General features: G+C 43.9%; 1 protein-coding gene across 3 annotated transcripts in view; it reads right to left on the bottom strand.

Annotated features, from left to right (window-relative positions):
• The window catches only part of PXDN (peroxidasin), a 160,963-nt gene that overhangs the window by 94,308 nt on the left and 45,752 nt on the right, over positions 1 to 20,903 (bottom strand). For all 3 annotated transcript variants that reach the window (XM_048845388.2, XM_048845386.2, XM_048845387.2), the window contains exons 2-3: positions 16,559 to 16,630; positions 14,929 to 15,000 (exon numbers count right to left, since the gene is read on the bottom strand). In XM_048845388.2, coding sequence (XP_048701345.1) covers positions 14,929 to 15,000; positions 16,559 to 16,630 — 144 coding nt within the window. The remainder of the gene's footprint in view (positions 1 to 14,928; positions 15,001 to 16,558; positions 16,631 to 20,903) is intronic.

Genomic DNA, 20,903 nt, shown 5'->3' with positions numbered 1-20,903 from the left:
CAGTTTTTCTACTACATATTAGAAAAACAAAACAAAAACATGTACACACTAACAACGCTTCCTGCTTGAGAATCCATTCCCCAGGCCCACCAGAAAAGGCACAGAAAACTGGGGGGCCCTCTATGCCCTGACACAAGTAGTTGGAGGGCCTTTGGCCTTCTGGTTGTTACCATGCCCTTGTACAGCTTCTTTGCCCGCATTTTCCTGACCCAACCCCAATTTCATGAGCATTCATGGCCTGCCATACAATTTCCATACCCAGATGTGGCTCTCAGGCCAAAAAGTTTGCCCACCCCTGTATTAGTGACATGTGGATATACTTTACTAGAACAGAGAGTTTGCGGGAACAAAATTCTACAATTATTATTTGTTTGCAGTAGCAACTACAGTAAGGTGCGCACTTTCCAAATACTCAGGAAAAGATAATCCCTGCCCCATCGAGTTCACGGTGTAGGGATGGATGGCAGAGAGATAGCGGTCAGAGAAAGGGAATAACAAAAAGGGGTTTGTTATATATCAATAAGATTCACTGTAGGCAGCCTAGCATAAATGGATTTTTATGTGAGACTTAAAAGCGGGCGGGATATGGCCCTTGCAAACAAGTTCATAACCTTCTATACTTTACTTGAATGCTGAGTGAAGAGAGTCATGGAAGAGATTGTTTGAGAGACTGACAGATGTGTGGAATGTTCCTGGAGGGTGACACAAAACTTGACAAGCGAATATAAGTATGGAAGAGCAGATGGGGAGCCACTGGAGAGATTCAAAGAGGGGAGTGACATGATCAGCTCATCACACAAGGAAGATAATAGCAGCAGCTACATTTTGTATTAACTGGTGAGGGACAGTGTGTGTATATTAGGGAATCTAGAGAGGAGGATCCTGAAGAAGTCTCCCAAGACTGTAGCCTTGGTATTACATTTTACTTCTCTCTCCATTCCCCCATATCCAATCTTTCACTAAATCTGCCACTTGTTCCATCTTAATAGTTCCAAAATATGTTCCTTCCTCATTGCTAAAACTATTCTCCATGTCCTGGTCATTATCTCCTTGATTATTGTAACTTTGATGTCTGGCCTCGGACCTCTCACTTCTCCCTCAGCCAGCATGCCCCAAATTCTCTGCAAAAATAACCATCTCCCAGAATGATGAGCACCTCATCCCCTGCTTTGAGCTCCCTGAATGGCTTCCTGTCTACCAGTTCATATTCAAACTCCTTGTCCTCATCCGTAAGGTTTTGGGGTTTTTTTTTGTAATCTTATCATAGCTGCATTTCTACTCACATTTTCCCCACACACTTCCCTATCTTTTTATCTTGCACCTCCTTTTTTCCAGTGCTGCACATTGTGCCTGAATAGTTTCCCTGTCTGCATCTGACAAGCAACTTCTCTCCTGAAAGTAAACTGTTTCTGCTGAGGATACGGAAGGAATTTTCCCCACCAGAGCATTGCACAAGTCCTTGCATACATTACAGGGTTTAGGGGTTTTTTTCCCCCATCTTTCTGCGCCACTGCTACTGTCAGGTCAACCCAATCATTTAACAGATGTGAACAAAGCAGATACATATATAATGAGTAACAAAGCACAGAAAGAATAAAACATACACTGTATCATTTATTTAGTTAATAAATGAAGACAATATTCTAGTCTTCGTTTTTAACTGCTGTGTTTACATTGTACATTGCAGAGGGAGAGCATGTAACCAAAGTAATATAGAGTTACTGCAGGGCAGAACAAACATGTGAATTAGCTATGATATGGATAAGGCCTAGGTTACCTGTAATGAGATGTTTTTGGGGAGGTCTGGGGTTGCACATTGGCTAAAGAATCGCTACCAAAAATTAAGAATCTGAAATTGAAATAAAAGGCTTCAAAGCAAAACAAAGCCAGTTGTCTAACAGAAATCAGATTCATTTTGTCCTACTTTTACCATCAGAATTTGAAGTTATATTATTACCTCAGACAATATAGCATCACTGGGTTAGAGAGATTGTGGCAATGTAGCTGTCACTGATTTAAAAAATAAAATAACTAACCCCAGCTACACACCTACCAAACAAAGTGTACTTCTTCTTATGAAACAGGAAGGCTAGAACATATAGAAAGATTCTATGGGGGAGGTTTAGGTCGGATATTAGGAAAAACTTTTTCACTAGGAGAGTAGTGAAACACTGGAATGCGTTACCTAGGGAGGTGGTGGAATCTCCTTCCTTAGACATTTTTAAGGTCAGGCTTGACAAAGCCCTGGCTGGGATGATTTAGTTGGGGACTGGTCCTGCTTTGAGCAGGGGGTTGGACTAGATGACCTCCTAAGGTCCCTTCCAACCCTGATATTCTATGATTCTACTTTCTAAATACTTAATTTTCTTTGGTATACAGAAAAAAACAGAGTGCCTACCTGTACTGTAATTGTTGCTCTTCAAGGTGAGAGTGCAGAAATGTATTCCACGAGACGTGTGCACACCCAGCACACCAAAGCTGCAGAACTTTGCCTAGCATTATTTATAAGGGTGGTGCTGACGCCTTCTGGCCCCATAATTCTTTCAATGGGAATTTAAGGGCAGTCCCACTCCGATTCCCCGCAGAGAGGATGGAGGGTCGGCTGTGGAATACGCATTTGCACCACAGTTGCCAACTTTCACGTGGTAAATAAGCACCCTGACTGTCACAGTAAGCCAAAAATCAGCTAATTCCATTTCAAAACAAGGCCAAAACAAGCTGATCCCTAAGAACCCCAACACTCTGTGTGACTAGATCCCCCTGGCGTGCAGTCAGGGACTGTGGTGGACCCACTGTGCGACCCTGACTCTCTCCCCTCTTGCCCCACCTTGACACCCGCCCCTGTTTGCCTCTCCTTGCCAAGAGCCGATCAAAAAAGAGAAGCAACAAGCTACAAGCAAAACAAGCAACAAGCCAAAAATTAGCCAACAAGCAGCTCACAAGCTAATTAAGTCAAAAACAAGCCCAATTTCTGTGTTTTTTTTTCTACGCATTTGTCATGTATGATCTCCACCCACATCTCAAAGAGCAACAGTTACCGTACAGGTAGGTATCGGTTTTTTCTTCGAGTTCTTGCAGACATGTATTCCATTCAGGTGACTCGCAAGCTGTAACTAATGGAGTTCAGGCTTGGAGCCTACTTCAAGAAGGACTGCAGAACTGCCTTTCCAAAGTTTGCATCTGATCTAACTGCAGTCATAATAGCATAATGTTTGGTAAAAGTATATAGGAAAGACCAAGGAGCAGCCCTGCAAATGTCCCATATCAGAACATCATAGAGGAATACGATCAACTCTGCCTCCAGAGAGGTTATGAGCTTATTTGAAAAGGCCCCAAGCAAAGTCCAAGCTATCCCATACACCATAATAATGCAGAATGATATCCACCTTGAAACGGTTTGCACAGAGACTACTTGGTCCTTCATGCAATCTGCGTCAGAAATAAAAAATCAAGGTGATGAATGAATAGGCTTAGCTCTTTCCAAATAAAATGCCAAGCTTCATCTCACAACCGAAGAACTAAGATGCTGTTCATCTGTGGTCAAGTGAGCCTTGGGGAAAAAATACAGATAAGTATACTGCTGGACTGGAGATGAAATTGTGACATCCCTTTACATAAAAATTTAGGATGTAGCCCCAAGACCATCTTGTCTTAAAAAAAAATTAGTATAGGGAAGCCATTAGGGCCTGCAACTCTCAAACTCTCCTCGCAGCAGCAATTATGACAAGAAACACTGTCTTTTGGCATTTGAGAGACTGAGAACAAGTTGCCCAGGGCTCATATGGAAGACCCATGAGGACAGCCAGCCCACTACTAAGGCCCCACAAAGGAATCACTCTCTTCACCAGTGGGAAGGAGACAAATTATCCCTCTCAGAAATCTCACTACTATGGAGTTCAATAAAACTGATTTCTCTTGGACCAGATGATGAAACACCAGAATTGCCGCCCAATGCACCCTCGGTGAACTGAGAGATAAACCAGAGGACTGAAGGTGTAACAGATGCTCCAAAGTGTCCTGAATGCAGACATGCATCAGTTGAATTCCCCGAGCTAGGGACCAAATTGAAAAACATTTCCACTTAGCCAAATAAGTAGCCCTAGTAAGGGCTTTCTACTATTACCTGTCAAATAGTTTTGGAACAGCACTCCTCTTCCTTAACTAACGACACAGCATCCATGCTGTGAAATACAGACTGATCAGCACTGGATGTGAAATCTGACCATAACATTGAGTCCGTAGGTCAGGGTGAAAAGGAAAAGGAATAGGAATGGGAATGGGAAGACAAACCAAAAGATAGAGGAGGTTGAAGAACCAACATTGTCTTGGCCAAGCTGGTGCAATGAGAATCAGTCTGGCATGATCCAGCATCAGCTTGAGGAAGACCAGAGGAATGAATAGGATTGGGGGAAGCATACATCAGTGTCGACCACCAAATCAGATGATATGCATCGGTTAAGGAGCCTTGACTGAGACCTGCTTGCAAACAAAGTTGATGGCACTTCTTGTTGTCCTTTGTTGCAAATGGGTCAATAGCAGGAATGTGTCATTCCCGGAAGATGGATCACAGAACACTGCTTTTCAGTCACCACTCATGATTCTGGGAGAAATTCCTGGTGAGATGATCAGCAAAGTAATTCTGGGCTCCTCGTAAATGAGCGGCTAAGGGAATGATGCTCTCCTTGACACAGAGCTGCCAGAACTTTATTGTGTCCTGGCAAAGCTAGTTGGAGCTGGCTCCTCCCTAACTTCTTCACATAATACATTACAGTGGTGTTGTGGGTAAGTATGTTAACCGCTGTGTTCTTGATCTGTGCCCAAAATGCTCTGCACGCATTATAAATAGCTTGATATGAAGATAAGCGTCATGCTCTGTCCACAAACCTTGAAACTTCAATGCCCTCAGATGGCCTCCTCACCCTATTGGGGAAGCATTGATATCTAAGGTCCTGGTCTTAAGAGGATGAGCAAAAGAAACCCCTTTGCAGACATTGACCTGATCCCTTCAGAACATTAAGGACTCCAGGACGGGCAATGGTATTCACACTAAACTGTTCAATGACTGACTAATTTGGGGATATACCAATCTCAACCAGCTCTGAAGAGGACGAAGGCGCAAATTTGCAGGCTTGGCCTCATAAGTGAACGTGGTCATATGAGCTAACAGCTTCAGGTAAACCTGGATCGTGGTTGAAGGGTCAAAGTGGAGAGAGACCGACACAGGTGACAAATCATCTCAAAACATTCATTTGGCAGAAACACCAAATCTTAGAATCTACCGGCACCCCAAATGAACTTGATTTTTGAGTTGGTATTAATGTTGACATTTCCTTGTTTAAAGTCAGACTCAGACAATCAAAGAGACTTTGTGCATACTGGATGTGTACGAGGACTTGTTCTCTGGACTTACCCCTCACTAAAGAATCATTCAGGTATGGAAAGACATCAATTCCTCTTTTCTGAGGTATACTGCTACTACAGACATGCACTTGGTCAAAATGCGTGAAGCCGAAGACATGCCAAAGGGAAGCATGATGTATCAGTAGTGTAAAGCCACCATGACAAATCTCAGGAATCTCCTGTAGCTTGGAAAAAAAAAAATCACAATATGGAAGTAAGCACCCTGCAGATCCTGGGCAGCAAAGCAGGAAGAATAGTAGCTGGGGTAGCCATGTGGAATCTCATGTATTTGATATACTTGTTGAGACAGCAGAGATCGAGACTAGGTCTCACTCGTATCTTAGACTTGGGGAACAGGAAGTACTGTAAGTAGAAACCCTTTCCCTGATGCTGCAGGAGGACCTCTTCTATAGCTCCCAAAGCACACCGGGTCTGGACCTGCTGAAAGAGCAGTGGCTTATGAGAGGGGTGCCTGAAAAGGGACCACGTAGGTGGGTGGGGAAAAAAGTATGCACCGGAATTGTATGGAATAAGCTGACCTCACTGTGCTTAGGGCCCATTTGTCTGTGGTGACTCTATCCAAATCACTGTAAAAGCAAGACAGCAGGTCCATGAACTGAGGAGATACAGTCAGGGAGGTCACAACTGGAATGCTGCAAGTCAAAATGGCTGATTGCTCAATGCTGGGGAAGGATGACTGCCGGAAAAATTGCTGCAATAATATTGCTGCTGTTGCTACTGACCGCTATAATAATGCCTCTTTGTGGCTGGGGTAAAAACCCTCAATGAACGTAACATAGCATGGGAGTCTTTAAAAAAATGTAAGGTCTCGTCACTCTTCTGAGGAAATAAAATCCGACCATTGAAAAGCAAGTCCTCTATGCTCTCCTGAATGTCAGGAGCTACACCAGAATTCGGTAACCACGAGGCCCTTCTCATAGTCACAGCTGATGCCGCAATACTGGAAGAAGCATTTGCCACATCCAGAGCCTCTGGTAATGATACTTTGGCCTACCAGATGGCCCTCCAAAATAAATTATCTTAAACTCTTCCCTGGAGGATTCTGGCAACTTCTCTGTGAATTTAGACATACGGTCCCAATTGACAAAGTTATATTTAGGTAACAGCGCCCTGATGATTTTCACTGTGCATTTTCAGTGTAATAGTGAAGTCAAATACATTTTTTTCCCCGATCAAGGGCAGCCTCTTAGACACTTTGTCCTTAGGCTTGGACTTGTATCTCTCCTGCCTAGATCTGTTATTTACTGCTGTTACAACAAGAGAGTTAGGGGGTGGATGGGAATAGAACCACTCGAACCTATGCATAGGAATAAAATACCATTTCTCAGTACACTTTGCTCTAGGTGGTAATGAAGCTGGGGTATTCCACAAGGACTTTTCATGATCGAAAAGAGTTTCATTCATCAGGCGAGCCACTCTCTGGGGAACTGAGGACTTGAGAATATCCAGCTACTTATGCATATTCTACTGCCCAAGCTTGGCTTGAATGTCCAAGGCAGAAGCCATATGCCTCAGGAGGTCCTGAGATGACTTAAAATCCTCATTCACAGGGGAAGAAGAATCTGGTATCATGGAATCAGCCAGTGAAGAGGAAAAGGAAGGAAGCAGGGCAAATGGAGGCTCCTGCAGGACTACTTGTCCCTGTAAGAGAGGTTCAGGCTGAACCGGTTCAGGAATGACCTCAGTCTGTGTCTGCAACATATGTAGTTCAAGTAGAGAAACTGCAGACAGCTCTGACCTGGGCCAAAGAATGAGACCTTGCAGACTGAGGGAAGCCACTGGGGGATAAGTATATGGCATTGGTGGCCACTAGGTGTTGAGCCAAGAGCTCCTGTCCCTACCGCAGGAACAGTGCCAATCTCAGTATTGATGGTGATCCCAGGGTGGTATTGAGGATCTCTGAGAGTGTTGCCTTGAAGGTCAGGGAATGGAGGAAGACATCCACAAACTCTATCTCAACGAGCTCTGGAAACTGTCCAGTGGTAGCAGATGAGCTGGCTCCAATGGAGCAAACAAATGACCAGCCTCATCCGAAAGACAATATGGCAATGGTATCAGTACAGAGGCGCAATCAACACCCTAAGCACTGAAAGGGGCATTGCACTTCCAGTTGGCACCGAAGCCAGGCTGGTACCAATCCTCAAGTCTGCACTGAAGGTATCATCAATTCCAAAGATAATATCTGTGTCAATGGACTCCTCAATACCAAAAGGGAGGCTGACCTGCACTCCAAACCTTTGGCAATGTGAGAGATGATGCTGGTAACAAAGAGCTCTGAGATCAGACCAGGCACAGCCGAAGGTACAGTAGAAGCCACAGCTGCTGAAGCATCTTGAATTAATGGAGAGTCAGAAAGGGGAAAAACAGACCAGGTGTGATGTCACCTGGTACACTAAGGTATTGAGGCACTCTGTGCGGATGCCAATGTCAACAGTACCAGACTCAACTGATGTCTCATGGCTAGTACCGGAATTGACAGTACAGTGTCCAACTGATCTCTATGCAGCATCTGGGAGTGGCTAGAGGGCCCAGCTCCATCCCACATGACCAGCACCATGAGTCTTTGGGTAACGCAGTTAGAAGATGAAGAGAAATCTCTCTGAGCCTTGGAATGTCCTCGTTCTGCCATATGAGGCCTCTTCCTCAGAGGACCCAAGGAAGGAGAATGATCTCTCATCCTCCTAGCAGAAATATCCAACCTTGGGTCTGAAACAATATCCCATGTCAGCTGCAAAGGTCTCTGTGGGACCAGACAACCTGCAGAGGTCCCTGGTACTGAAATGGGTCTCATGGCCTGCTCCAAAAGGTGCTGCTTGAGGTGCAAATCCCTCATCACCTGCATTCTCTTTTTAAATGACTTACAGATGGAGTACCTTTTCTTAATGGGCCCTTCTCCCAAGCACAATAAGCACCGAGTGTGGGGGTCACTATTAGGGATAACCACCCCATGACAGGTAGAGTTTAAAACCTGGCAAGGGCATCACAGCAGTCTAAAATTTATTGCTTACCACTAACAAACACCTAAGGTTACTACTAAACTGACTATGCTAATGAACAAACTAAGTAGCTATATACAACAATTCCAGAAACACTGGACAGAAAAAAGTGTGACTCAAGCCTTAGGCAGTGAGAAGAAACTCAGGGGGTTCAAGATGGTGCAGCCCTTAAACACTCCTGGGAGGGACTATTGGGTCAGAAGGGTGCAACTGCCACCCCTGTGAGTACTACTAGGAAAAGTTCTCCAGCTTCAGTGCACTTGGCAAGTGCACACCTGAGTGGAACATGCATCTGCAGGCACTCAAAGGAGAATGTAAAATTGTGTCCATGTCATCAACATTTAAGAACATAAGAACTGCCATACTGGGTCAGACCAAAGGTCCATCTAGCCCAGTATCCTGTCTTCCGATAGTGGCCAATGCCAGGTGCCCCAGAGGGAATGAACAGAACAGGTCATCATCAAGTGATCCATCCCCTGTTGCCCATTCCCAGCTTCTCGCAAACAGAGACTAGGGACACCATCCCTGCCCATCCTGGCTAATACCATTGATGGACTTATCCTCCATGAAATTATCTAGTTCTTTTTTGAATCCTGTTTATCATTTGTCCTTTATAAAGAGACAATTTTGAAAGCCTATGGATCTGAAGTAACCTTTGGAACTCTCCTTCATTCCATTTTAGCCTTTCTTCCAGTGGAACAGTAAAGTTGGAAAGAGCAGGCTCACTTTCAGAAAGGAAGTATGTAGTACAAGTATTGGAAATTTGACACTTCTGTGAGAATTTGCTGGAAAGAAGAATTTACTTTTCTCAGATAAAGACACTGACGTTATTTCTTCAAATACCATCTAGAACTGCTAATATTTTCCTAAACAAATTTCTAAAATTCCTTAAGGAAAGGATAGGTTTTCTAGAAAGAGTGGGTAAACCATATCAGTTACAACTCTAGTTCCCAATCCTGAAAAAAAAAAAAAAAAGCCATACAAGTGTGACCCAAAGAGCCCCTCAATGCCCATTGGCAAAGGGCACACCATACTGTAACTCATATCAGGCCTGTCAAACTCAGTACCCCCAAAATACTGTTGTCATAATATGTATCTCAGAGGTGTCATGTAAATTATCAAATGTAAACTGGTGACATGATAGTCCCAAAAATCATTGTGTGATATAGGTACAGCTTGTGTATAAAGAATTATATCTATGTGCTGGAAATATGTTCTTAAAATGTGTTTTGGAGGCAGTGCATAAACCCAGCCTGTCCTAGACAAAGGAATGTGGATTTACCTGTCTGACCATCTTGCTTACAGGCAGAGGATAATGAAAGTACATTTACATATAAAGTAAACAAAGCTACCAAGCTAATCAGCACACCAGGGGTCTGAATTTACACCCTCTTGGCTCCTAAGACAAAGACAATGGACTTTGGAAAATATAAGGGGGAACAAAAAGACATTATAGTTACCCATCACTTGGGGAACAAAGAGGACAGCACCCTTTGATTCTGTGAAAGTTGGATCCCCTGGCCTGGAGGGCTGGAGATGTTGGTAACGATGTAAGTGAGAAAACTTCTTAGACAATGATTGTAACTTGCTAACATTAATTTTTAGTCACTAGAAAATGTGATGTTTTGTTTGTAACTGTGATGGGGTCTGCTTACCCCACACTAGTCCAAACAGGATTAAGTCCATATTATTGACAGTGGAAGTCCTGCCTCCCCGGTGGGACTGGGTATGCTCCAGATGCTCTAGCAGTATAAAGGGAGGAAGCCCAGCTTATTCTGGGCTGGAGGCCGCAGTGGAAGGACCTGTCTGGGAAGCTCCAGCGGCGGGCCAGCCACAGCACCTGACTGCACCGGAAATCAGAGCCTCCCTGGGCCCACTTGAACTCCGGCGACTGGAGGAGCCACAGGAGGCGACCGGAGGAGCCACAGGAGGCGACCGGCCCAGCTGACCATGGAGAACCCGAAGTCTCATGGGATACCTCAATGCAGTCACTGGTAGGAAGTGACCCAGAGAGGATGATGGCATGGTACCTCCCAACCGGAAAACCTCAGTGTGTTTCGGCAGGACCCCCCTGTTGAGTCAGTGGCAAGTTGATATGCCGCAGTTAGAACCCTGGGTCAGGGCCCGGTGGAGTCGGGAGGGCCGGGGCCCCCCTACCGGGGCTGCCACACCCCCTGGTGGACATCCCACCCCTATAGACTCTGGCCGCTAGGCCATGCTGCCCTGACCCGAGGGGCGTAAACCATCACAGTAACCATAGCGGTCTCTTGCTTAGTGCTACTTAAATCTCTGTTCTTTATTAATAAACTTATTCTTAGTTTTACTATAAACTATCTCAGTTATACTGCTATACTGAAGTTAAGTGTGAGTCCACAAGAAAACTAACAGGCTGGTGTGTGCTCTGGCTCTTTGGAGGCAGCAAACTCAATTTCTGTAAGGACCCAGTGAGAGGGACTGGACAGTAACTCTGGAATGGGTTACCAAGGGAGGTGGTGGAATCTCCTTCCTTAAATGTTTTTAAGGCCAGGCTTGACAAAGCCCTGGCTGGGATGACTTAGTTGGGGATTGGTCCTACTTTGAGCAGCGGATTGAACTAGATGACCTCCTGAGGTCCTTTCCAACCCTGATATTGTATGGTTCTATGATTACAGAGATGTTGCTGGGAAACTCGGGAATTGGGGCTTGCTGATAGTTGCCTACAAGGCAAGATTCAAACTGGCAGAGTTTTGAGGAGTTTGCTGGTGAAGCAGACAGATGGTGTGGCAGGGAACTGACAAAAAGTCTACTCTTCAACAAAACTCACTGAGGCAGAGGGGTAATAGTGATTTAGAGTTCTGGACTGCCCTGAGAAGAGTCACAATAAGTAATTTCACACACAGATAATGTCATTGAATTTAATGGGACTACTCAAGTGCATAAAGTTATTTATGTTTGTAAGTGTTAGCAGGATCAGGGCCCTTCTGAATAATACCTAAAGATTTTAGAATAATTTGGATTATTTGGTAATGTTTCTGTGAAAAAATTTATGGCTCTTAATGAAAGAACCTAAATTTTAGTTGATCCCTTCTGAGTTAAGGGGCCAGCTTTGCTTCCTTGCTCTTGCCTCGGCTGCAGGCATTAGCTAAGAACTGACAAAACGCATAGCTGGGGACCAGACCAGTTCACCTTTATGTTAGTTTAGCTCAAAACAGGTTTTAGTCTTATAAGAATGTATTTAGTGTTTGGACGCTAGGAAATGCTTGTAAATTGCTGCATGCATTCATCTTACTTGTTATGTCTGTATTCTACACTCTAAGAAAATATGTACGTTTTGCTTTATAACTTTGAAAATGAACTTGTGAACCAAGGCATGGGAATTGTTGTCACCCCCCATCTATGCAGAAAAACTATCAAAATAAGATTGTGCATCAAGGAACATCACAATACAAAGGATTGGTTAATGGCCCTATCACATCTGGGAAATACTACAGGCAAGGAACCTCATCCTGTAGGCTTGGAAGCTGAATGAAGGATATAAAACCAAGCCACAAGAAAATGTTCTGTCTTCTTGGCTGTTTGAACTCTGACAGGGCCAGAGACTCTAAACTGAGGCTGGGTTCCCCTGGGTCCACCCTGAAAGACACTTTGAATTATTACAACTACTCTACAACTCTGTCACTCTTAGGATTTCGATGACTTGTTTTAACATGTAAACAACTCTCTAATTTCTTTAGCCTAATTAATAAACCTTGAGAAAGTTTATTATAGGATTGGCTACAGGCATTGTCTTTGGTGTAAGATCTAGGGTACCAATTGACCTGGGGTAAGCGACTGGTCTCTTGGGACTAGAAACAACCAGAGTGTGGTGTGATTTTTGGTGTAAGTGACCATTTATCAGTAAGTCCAGTTTGTCTGGGTGGCAAGATAGGGAGTCTAAGGGGACTATCTGTGATTCCATGTTAAGACTGTTACAGTGATGCAGGAGTTCACATTTGTTACTGGCTTGGTGAAATTTAATTATAGAACAACCACCAGCTTGGGGTCTCTGCCCTGTTTTTGACAGTCTGCCCCAAGGTAGGCATTCATGGTCATGACCCACTCCTGTTGTGACAACTTAGTTAACTAAAACTTGCAGGCCAGTCTCACTACATTTTTACTATGTAAGCAAACTGTTCCATTCTGACATATTAACACCAGATTAGCATCAGTACTGCTGACAAATCTTCTGGCTGCACTATAGCAGTGTCTGTTTATACTGCATTCAGCAGTCAACTAAAAACAGAACTAAAAAGAGACTTATTAAAGGCTATGTTAAACAATGGAGGAAGGATTTTAAAAAAGAATTCTGCTGACAAAGCCCTGTTATTGATCAGGAGTCCACTGCCAAGTTTCATCCTATTCAACTGCCATGTCACATCCATAGCTTTCAGAGAGGCAGAGGAAAAGGAAAGAACCTTCGTCTGGATATTAGAGACTCAGGATCTGAACAACAAATATATTGGGGACACTCAGGAGGGAATAATTTAAAAGTGTTTGTTTTCAAACTTTCACTGAAATTGTTGTGTTCAACATTATCTCAATTACTGTATACCTTTATGATAGAAACATACACCAGAAAATAAGTTAAAAAGTATATTTGTATAACAGATCGTGCTGCAACTGACTTCATCATTTCACTTCATTGGGTCCTCCTCTTCTTCTTCCAGTTTTATAATTAGTAAACAATGTTTTTATTGATTTACATAAACAAACAACATGGAATTAAATCAGTTTTAACACACAGATGGCATATGTGGTGTGACAAAGCTTTGTCTGTGTCTCCGTGGGTCCCACGTTTCCTGGCGGATTTCGCTAGCCTCAGAGACTCACTGTGAACCTCCACGCAACCCTTCTCTCTCTAGAGACAAGGGTCACAGTCTACTGAGCCATTTTAATCATAAGCCAGTGAGGAAGATGAGGAGAAGCTATCCTCCCTTGCACAGTCTCTGTGGTCTCCCAGTCCCAGTGATTAATCAGGAAGAGGGCAAAGGGGGGGAGTCCAGGCCCGCCCTCTACTCCAGGCTCCACCCCAGGGACCCTAATAGTATCCGCTATGGTAGCTGACCTTTTAGAAATAGGACACATGCAATTCCCTGGGCTACTTCCCCATAGCAGCCCCCAATTCCTCAGGCTCCACTTCACCCCTACCTCAGAGCCTCCTTCCTTGTGCCTGATATGGTGTGTCCTGCTCACTCTCTCCAACCACACAACTTCCTCCCACAGCTCCTGACCAACTGGGAGGCTTTTAACTAGTTTCAGCCAGTCCCTGATTGGCTTCAGGTGTCCCAATCAACCTAGCATTCTCCCTGCCTTCTGGAAAGTTCTTAATTGGCCTCAGGTGTCTTAACTGACCTGCAGCAGCTGCCATTTAACTTATCCTGGTACCAGGGATTTGTTTAGCCTGGAGCTAATATATCTATCTCCCACTACTTTTCTGTAGCCATCTGGCCTTGCCCCGTCACAGTGGATAGATATATCTAAGTAGAATATGTGGGGACAATATATAGCTATTTCAGTATACCACAAAATTTGAATTCATATATTGTAATTATACAAATTTGAATTATTTCAGGGGATTTCTTTTAATTCACAAAGTAATTTTGAAAAGGGTGCAATATCAGAGTGCTTCAGAGAGAAGACCATTACTTCTATACAGTGTATATAGATAGGTAGATTATATTCAATATCCCAAAGGCTGCAAAAGTAAAGCTTCCCCATATTATACAAATCAATATTGGAAGGACCAACTCCAGAGGGAGTATTCATGGGAGAATACTCATCTCGTTATCCATACCAGTTTTTAGTTGCAGGTTCTGATTACACAAATGGGCCAATATTTTATTGACTGTATTTTGCTATTTTCCTTAAATTAGGAGAAATTGGTACATACATAACCTAAATAACTAAAAAATGTTAAACTCGCATGGCACAACTGTTAAAATTGCTAAAAAGCTTTGATCAGCAGCAATGAAAGCATATCCACACGTAAGATTTTAAATGACCTTGTTAAATTTTTTATTTTGTATAAAACACAATGTAGGAACAAAAACCAGCAGAATGCAAAATAGAAAGAAAACATCTTTTGGAAAACTGCACAAATCTGGAAGAGGTGTATGTGAAGTATAGGAAACAGTACAGTAGATTTTCAAAGGATCATATGGATTTGGACTCTGAACTTCTTTAAAAATCCCATCCTTAACAGATGTTTTGCAAATCCCGACACAGATTTCTATTGTAACTAGCAAGTATTTTCAGTTAGTAACAACTGTGCCTGGATTCGAACCAGCAATATAGCTGTGAAAGGCTCAGCATTACTTTAGCAAATGCCAAACCATCTATTTATACTCCACCCACATTTAAGAAATCACATTTAAGATTTTCAAAAGAGTGTGACACCTGAGAATGTGAATAAAAATAAATTATGTTTGGTTTTTCCCCATTTCTGAAGTCATGTTTAATTCACTTTTGATATAAAAAAGTCACATTCACTTACAGATATTTTAGATTTTCAAGGTCTTCAAATGCCCCACTAGGTATTCTTTTAATCTGATTGTTGTTTAGAAGCCTAAAAAAGAAATGAAAACAGTATGTTTCTTAATTCATATATTGTTAAAACAATTTGCAACTGAAAAGAACCCAGAATGCCAGGCTGTCTGACCAAAAGTTTATACAAGCCAAGCATCAAAAACTAGATTAAACAAAAATAAACTAATGACATATTAGCAATTGTTACCAGAAATAAACTGATGAATTTGTGCCTTCTCTGTTTTAAATCCAAATGTGATTAAATATGTCCTTACAAAATCATGTGCTTAAGTGCTCTACTGCATTGAGGTGAAAATGAAATCCTTAACGAACTGAGAGAGAAATTAAAGAAAAATACATAAAACCTAAATAATCTGGCTTCATGCAGGTACCAAGAATGGTGAGAAGGGGGGAAAAAATCTCTTCCCCAAATGCTAGTCCAGATTATGGGCTGGAAGAGGAGATGCTGCCCTCTGAGATGCCCACATTGAGCTTTCCCAGCCAATTACTAGAGTATTCCACACAGTTTTAAAAACACAGCAGTGGAGAAGCATTTGAACAACTTGGCTATGACTGGCTGGTCTACAGAATCCGATGTTACACATTTGTAGAGTTTAAAAACACAACACAATTATGAACAACTGTTAATATGCAGTTATATATTTTTCATATCTTTCATAATAAGTGTAGGGATTAAAACAGCCCTGAGAGAGGGCTGTCTGGGGGAGCCAACAGTAAAAGCAGCCTTGGAGAGGGCTGTGGCTGGGAAAGACTAGGCTGATTGGGGAAGCAGCCAAAGCTGTGGCCAGCTCAATCAGGGCCCAGCTGGCCCGTATAAGAGGGCTGGGGGCCAGGAGCTGGAAGAGTCTCACTCTAGCCCTGGGGTGGGAAGGGCTAGTTGCCTGGGAGTGAGGTACCCAGGCTAGAGCAGTGCTGGGGAATACGGCTGGGGAGCTCCAGCCTGGTAAACCCCCCGGCTGCAGGCCTTGATGAAGGCCTATGAAAAGGTACTGGAGCTGCAGAGGGGCAGCCTGCGGATAGGCGAAGGCAGCAGGTCCTAACCCCTTGCCAGTGATGAGTGGCCATTACAGATTGCAGTCTGCCCCAGTGAGTGGGAGCTAGATGATGACTGGCAGTAGCTACTGACGCAAGGTGGGGATAGAGGGTTGGGGGTTCCCCTGGGAGTTGAGACCCAGAGTGTGGGGGCACTGCCAGGGGACTGGACCCCAAGGTGGAGGGACACGGGGTCAGTGCTAGGCGAGACACTGGCCAGCAGAGGGTGCTTTGAGCCTGGAAAGAGCTAATTCCCAGACAACCAGCAGGAGGCGCAGTGCCGGTGAGTCGTCGCTCCGCTACAGGCTGTCCATGTGTTTTCTGAGGCCTCTAAACTTTTAACAAAGTGTCCAACATATTTGAAAACAAAAAACAAAGACACGTGTATATTCGTTCACAATTCGGCCAAATCTTGCTAGCCGTACTCAGGTGAATAGTCACATTGACTTTTTAAGTAAGATTGGCAGAATTTGGCACATAATCTAAGAAAACTCCTTTGACTGAAGGAGGGGAAGTGTTTTCGGGGAGCAAGGGAAATAACTTACAGTGTGTTCAGGTTTTTAAGCCGTCTAAATGCTCCAGGCTGAATTTCTTTAATTCTATTAAACCGTAGATCTCTGTGGGGGGAAAAAAAACAAACACATCAGTATGAAAAACATTACTGTGGGTCACCATTTTGGCAAAGGGTCCTCGCCTTTGTGCATGATTCATACCTCATGACCAAATGGGGGGAGGGTGGGTGAAACTCATTTAAAATGAGGGCTGAACAAAAATGGGTACAGTCAGACAATGTGGTCTGTGAAGGGCAGTATTCGAGCTTGGTTGTTAAGCCTTTGAATAGCAGCCATTAATCATGAAGGGTCTTCACTTCCTCATGGAGCATCTCCTAGCAGGTGGAAACTCTACTGTCTGTCTTTGGGTATGTCTACACTTCGAGCTGGAAGATGTAAATTCCAGCTCCAATTGTGATTGAGCTAGCATAGATAGTCTCCTAGAACTGGAATTTAAACATTCCAAAATGAAGTGTAGATATCTCTTGTCTTCAGAAACTGTTTGGGAAAGAATGGGGGAGGGAATATATTAAGGAAGGACAATAAGGAGGACAAAAGAAGAGTTGGTATAAGGACAGCCAGAGAGTCTGCCAGTTTGGCCAGCAAGGGGATTGCTTTCAAGAGACATAAGCTATTAACATTTTCTTTTTCCCCCCAACAACAAAGATGAAAATGACTTATCTAGTGTAGCTTATAAAAAGTATAAATCTAACTACATTAAACAAGCTGTTTTTGTTTTAATTCCATTTTCTCTGTTTTTAACAAATGTTTTATTCAGATTACTGCAGTATGGGCAATACAAAGAGAATATCACCACGCTAGTTTTAAATGCTTACAGTAAAGCGTTTCTGGAGCCTACATCTTGCCATTCAGTCTCAGGGCATGGCTACACTTGCAGATGTAGAACGCTTTGAGTTAAACCAGCCTTCGTAGAGCGCAGTAGGGAAAGCGCTGCAGTCCATCCACACTGACAGCTTCAAGCGCACTGGCATGGTCATATTTGCAGCACTTTCAGCAGCATTGGGAGTGGTGCATTATGGGCAGCTATCCCAGCATGCAAGTGGCTGCAACGTGCTTTTCAAATGGGGTGGGTGGGGTGGAGTGTGACAGGGAATGTGCTGTGTGTATGTGGGGGGAGAGAGTGGGTTTTTGGGGTGCTCAGAGCATGACAATATGCTGTCTTGTACGTTCAGACAGCAGCAGCCCCCCCCCCTCCCCCCCACCTCTGTCTCTCACACACAGCATTCCACAGTAATGGTTGCTTTGTCTCGGAGGAGATAAGCAGCTGGCTGTCAGAAACTGAGCTTTCAACGGGCATTTCCGAATTCCTACAGCCGATTCCAAACAATGACAAGAGTGGTCACTTGACTTAAGGGGATTATCGGATGTTTCCGGAGGCTGATCAGAGTGCAGTAAAGCAACATGTCACTCACACTGGTGCCGCGGCACTCCAGCGGGGGCGCAGCAAACGTTATTCCACTTACCAAGGTGGAGTACCAGCAGTGCTGTAGCCGCGGAGTCAGAGCGCTCTACGTGCCTTGCCACTGTGGACAGGTAGTGAGCTAATGCGTCTGGGGCTCTTTTTTTGCGCTGTAACTCGCAAGTGTAGCCAAGCCCTCAGACAAGAGCATGGACAGAAGAGTCTGCTCCCAGTAAGCTGCGTTGCCATCAAGCTTCAGCATGCCAACACAAAGGGAAAGACTAAGAAGGAGATGAGAATTTGTTGTGGTGTAGGTCACACTATTGTTTTACTGCTTTTACAATTAATAGATTCAATCCACCTATAAAAAGATATCATATAAATGCCTACATCGCAATCATCTCACTCCTTTGAATCAAAACAATCACCTCAGTTGAAAAATACATATAACATTTTAATTATTTTAGATACCAAACCCTAGAGCTAGGTCTTAAACTAATCAGGGAGAAATCACAGAATAACAGAAAATCCACATTCAGCTGTTTGCTACACCCATTCTATTCCATTGACTGAGATTTTATAGAACTGAAGGCATAACTTAGCCCAAAGTCTTTTGCAAAAGGTATGCTTAAACCAGGGGTGGGCAAACGACGGCACGCGGGCCGGATCTGGCCCACCAACCGCTTTAATCTGGCCCTCGAGTTGGGTCTGGGCTTGCCCCATTCCGGCACTCCAGCTGGGGAGCAGGGTCGGGGGCCACTCCACATGGCTCCCAGAAGCAGCGGCATGCCCCCTCTCCGGCTCCAATGTGTAGGGGCAACCAGGGGGCTCCACTCTGCACACTGCCCCTACCCCAAGCGCTGCCCCCACATCTTCCATTGGCCGGGAATCACAACCAATGGGAGCTGCAGGGGCAGTGCCTGTGGACAGGGCAGCGCGTATAGCCGCCTGACCGCACCTCCACATAGGAGATGGAGAAGGGACATGCCACTGCTTCTGGGAGCCGCTTGAGGGAAGCAGCATCCGGACCCTGCACCACCTCATCATCCCACACTCCAAACTCCTGCCCCAGCCCTGATCCCCCTCCCACACTCTGAACCCCTCAATCCCAGCCCAGAGCACCCTCCTGCAGCCCAACCCCTTCATCCCCAGCTCCAGCCCCGAGCCCGTACCCACAGCTGGAGTCCTCACTGCCCCCCCGCATCCTGAACTCCTCATTTCTGGCCCCACCCCAGATCCCACACCCCGAACCAGAGCCCTCACCCACTCCTGCACCCCAACCCCAATTTTGTGAGTATTCATGGCCCACCATACAATTTCTATTCCCAGATGTGGCCCTCGGGCCAAAAGGTTTGCCCACCCCTGGCTTAAACTCTTATTTTTCATGAACCAAATCCTTAAAAGCTTACTCAGTTTCTACTCAGCCAAGCAGAGTCAGTCTGCGGACAGACAGCCCATAGTAAGGTAGGATGAGTTGTGCCTCTCTGTTTTGGGTTGCTGTGTGTTACGGTTCTGGTTTCCAAGAAATAAAGTAGTGTCACACTGCAAACTTCCAGCAAGAATATTTTATGTTTTTATCTAATTTATCTGTTTGTATCTGTTTATATGCCAGGAACATAACATAAAATGTTATCTTTACCTCAAAACATTCCACACAGACACGCTGTAGTTAAATTGCATGTGCGTCTAACAGCTGCCAGGAATTGAACTAGGGATTTCTAGAGCTAAAGGCACAAGCTGCTACAGCTTGAGCTAAAGTTCTCTGATAGGAGCTGAAGCACTGACATCTTTTGTGGATCAGGCAGGCATATAACACACACTGACTGACCACTGGATCATATTTCCTCTGACCAAAGTAAGCACATCCTGAGTGTCTGAGACCCACAGCAGCTTGAATCCCAGAACAAATACCCACTAACATCAGACACTCCGAGGATTTAACCAGGGACCTCCAAAGGTAAAAAGCATGAGCTGCTACAGCTTGTGCTAAACAGCCAAGATTCCTTAGCTACAGCTTTAACAGATTCATATCCTCCATGGACTGGCACAGAAAGGAGTGTTTCACAATAATTCCATTTTTTTCCCCAAAATATATCGTTTCATTGCAATTTAGGTAAAAATTACACCATACTTTCAATGCTTTTAATTTTGAGTAAAATTTAAGAAGTGCCTAAGTCCCACTACCAGTCAATGGGATTTGGGCTCCTGGGCTTCTGTGTCACTTTATCCCTTTAAAATAACCACCTGTGACCAAAGTCAACATTTACCCAAAATAAGCACAATGATCATGATCTATATTTAGAATGGGGAAATTAGAACTCGGCATCCTAGCCCTCATCCAGCAAACAAGTATGTATTTAATTTAAACATGTTAGGTAAGCATTTAACCCTCTGAATCAATACCAGAGTGCTCAACACAGTGCAGAAACAAGCCCTTAATGCAGTAACTCAAATACCACTGTGATAACTATGGATAGATAATCTTGATCACCGTAAATTCACATTATTTGATGGTTAAGGTGGCGTACCCAAGCTACTGCTATAGTTTCTATCTGCATATTAATTTCTGCAAGACTGAATAACAAGTCAAGCTGAAAGGCATGGCAACTTATTTCATTCTGTTCAGTAGTTTTCAGAAAGTGCCTGACAAACAAACTACAGTGCACACATTTTCCTTAAAGTCAGATTCTTCTGGCATCTTCATGGAATTATGTTTCACGAAAAATTATGACCACACACATTTTAGTCTGTGTTTACTTTACATATCTAAGGAAAAAATTTCTCTCTCTCTCTCTCTATGTATATAGTTTAAAAACTAGTAAAATGATATTAAAACTAGACATGATATTAGAACAAAATAACCAATCTGTTTATCAATCTGCTCATAATAATGGAAGTCAAGAGTTTGGTACCATTCCT

Source organism: Caretta caretta, chromosome 3 (assembly GCF_965140235.1).
Source record: "Caretta caretta isolate rCarCar2 chromosome 3, rCarCar1.hap1, whole genome shotgun sequence".
In the NCBI taxonomy this organism is placed as follows: Eukaryota; Metazoa; Chordata; order Testudines; family Cheloniidae; genus Caretta; species Caretta caretta.
Note: the sequence above shows the minus strand (reverse complement) of the source record. Positions and strands in the feature narration are given on the sequence as shown.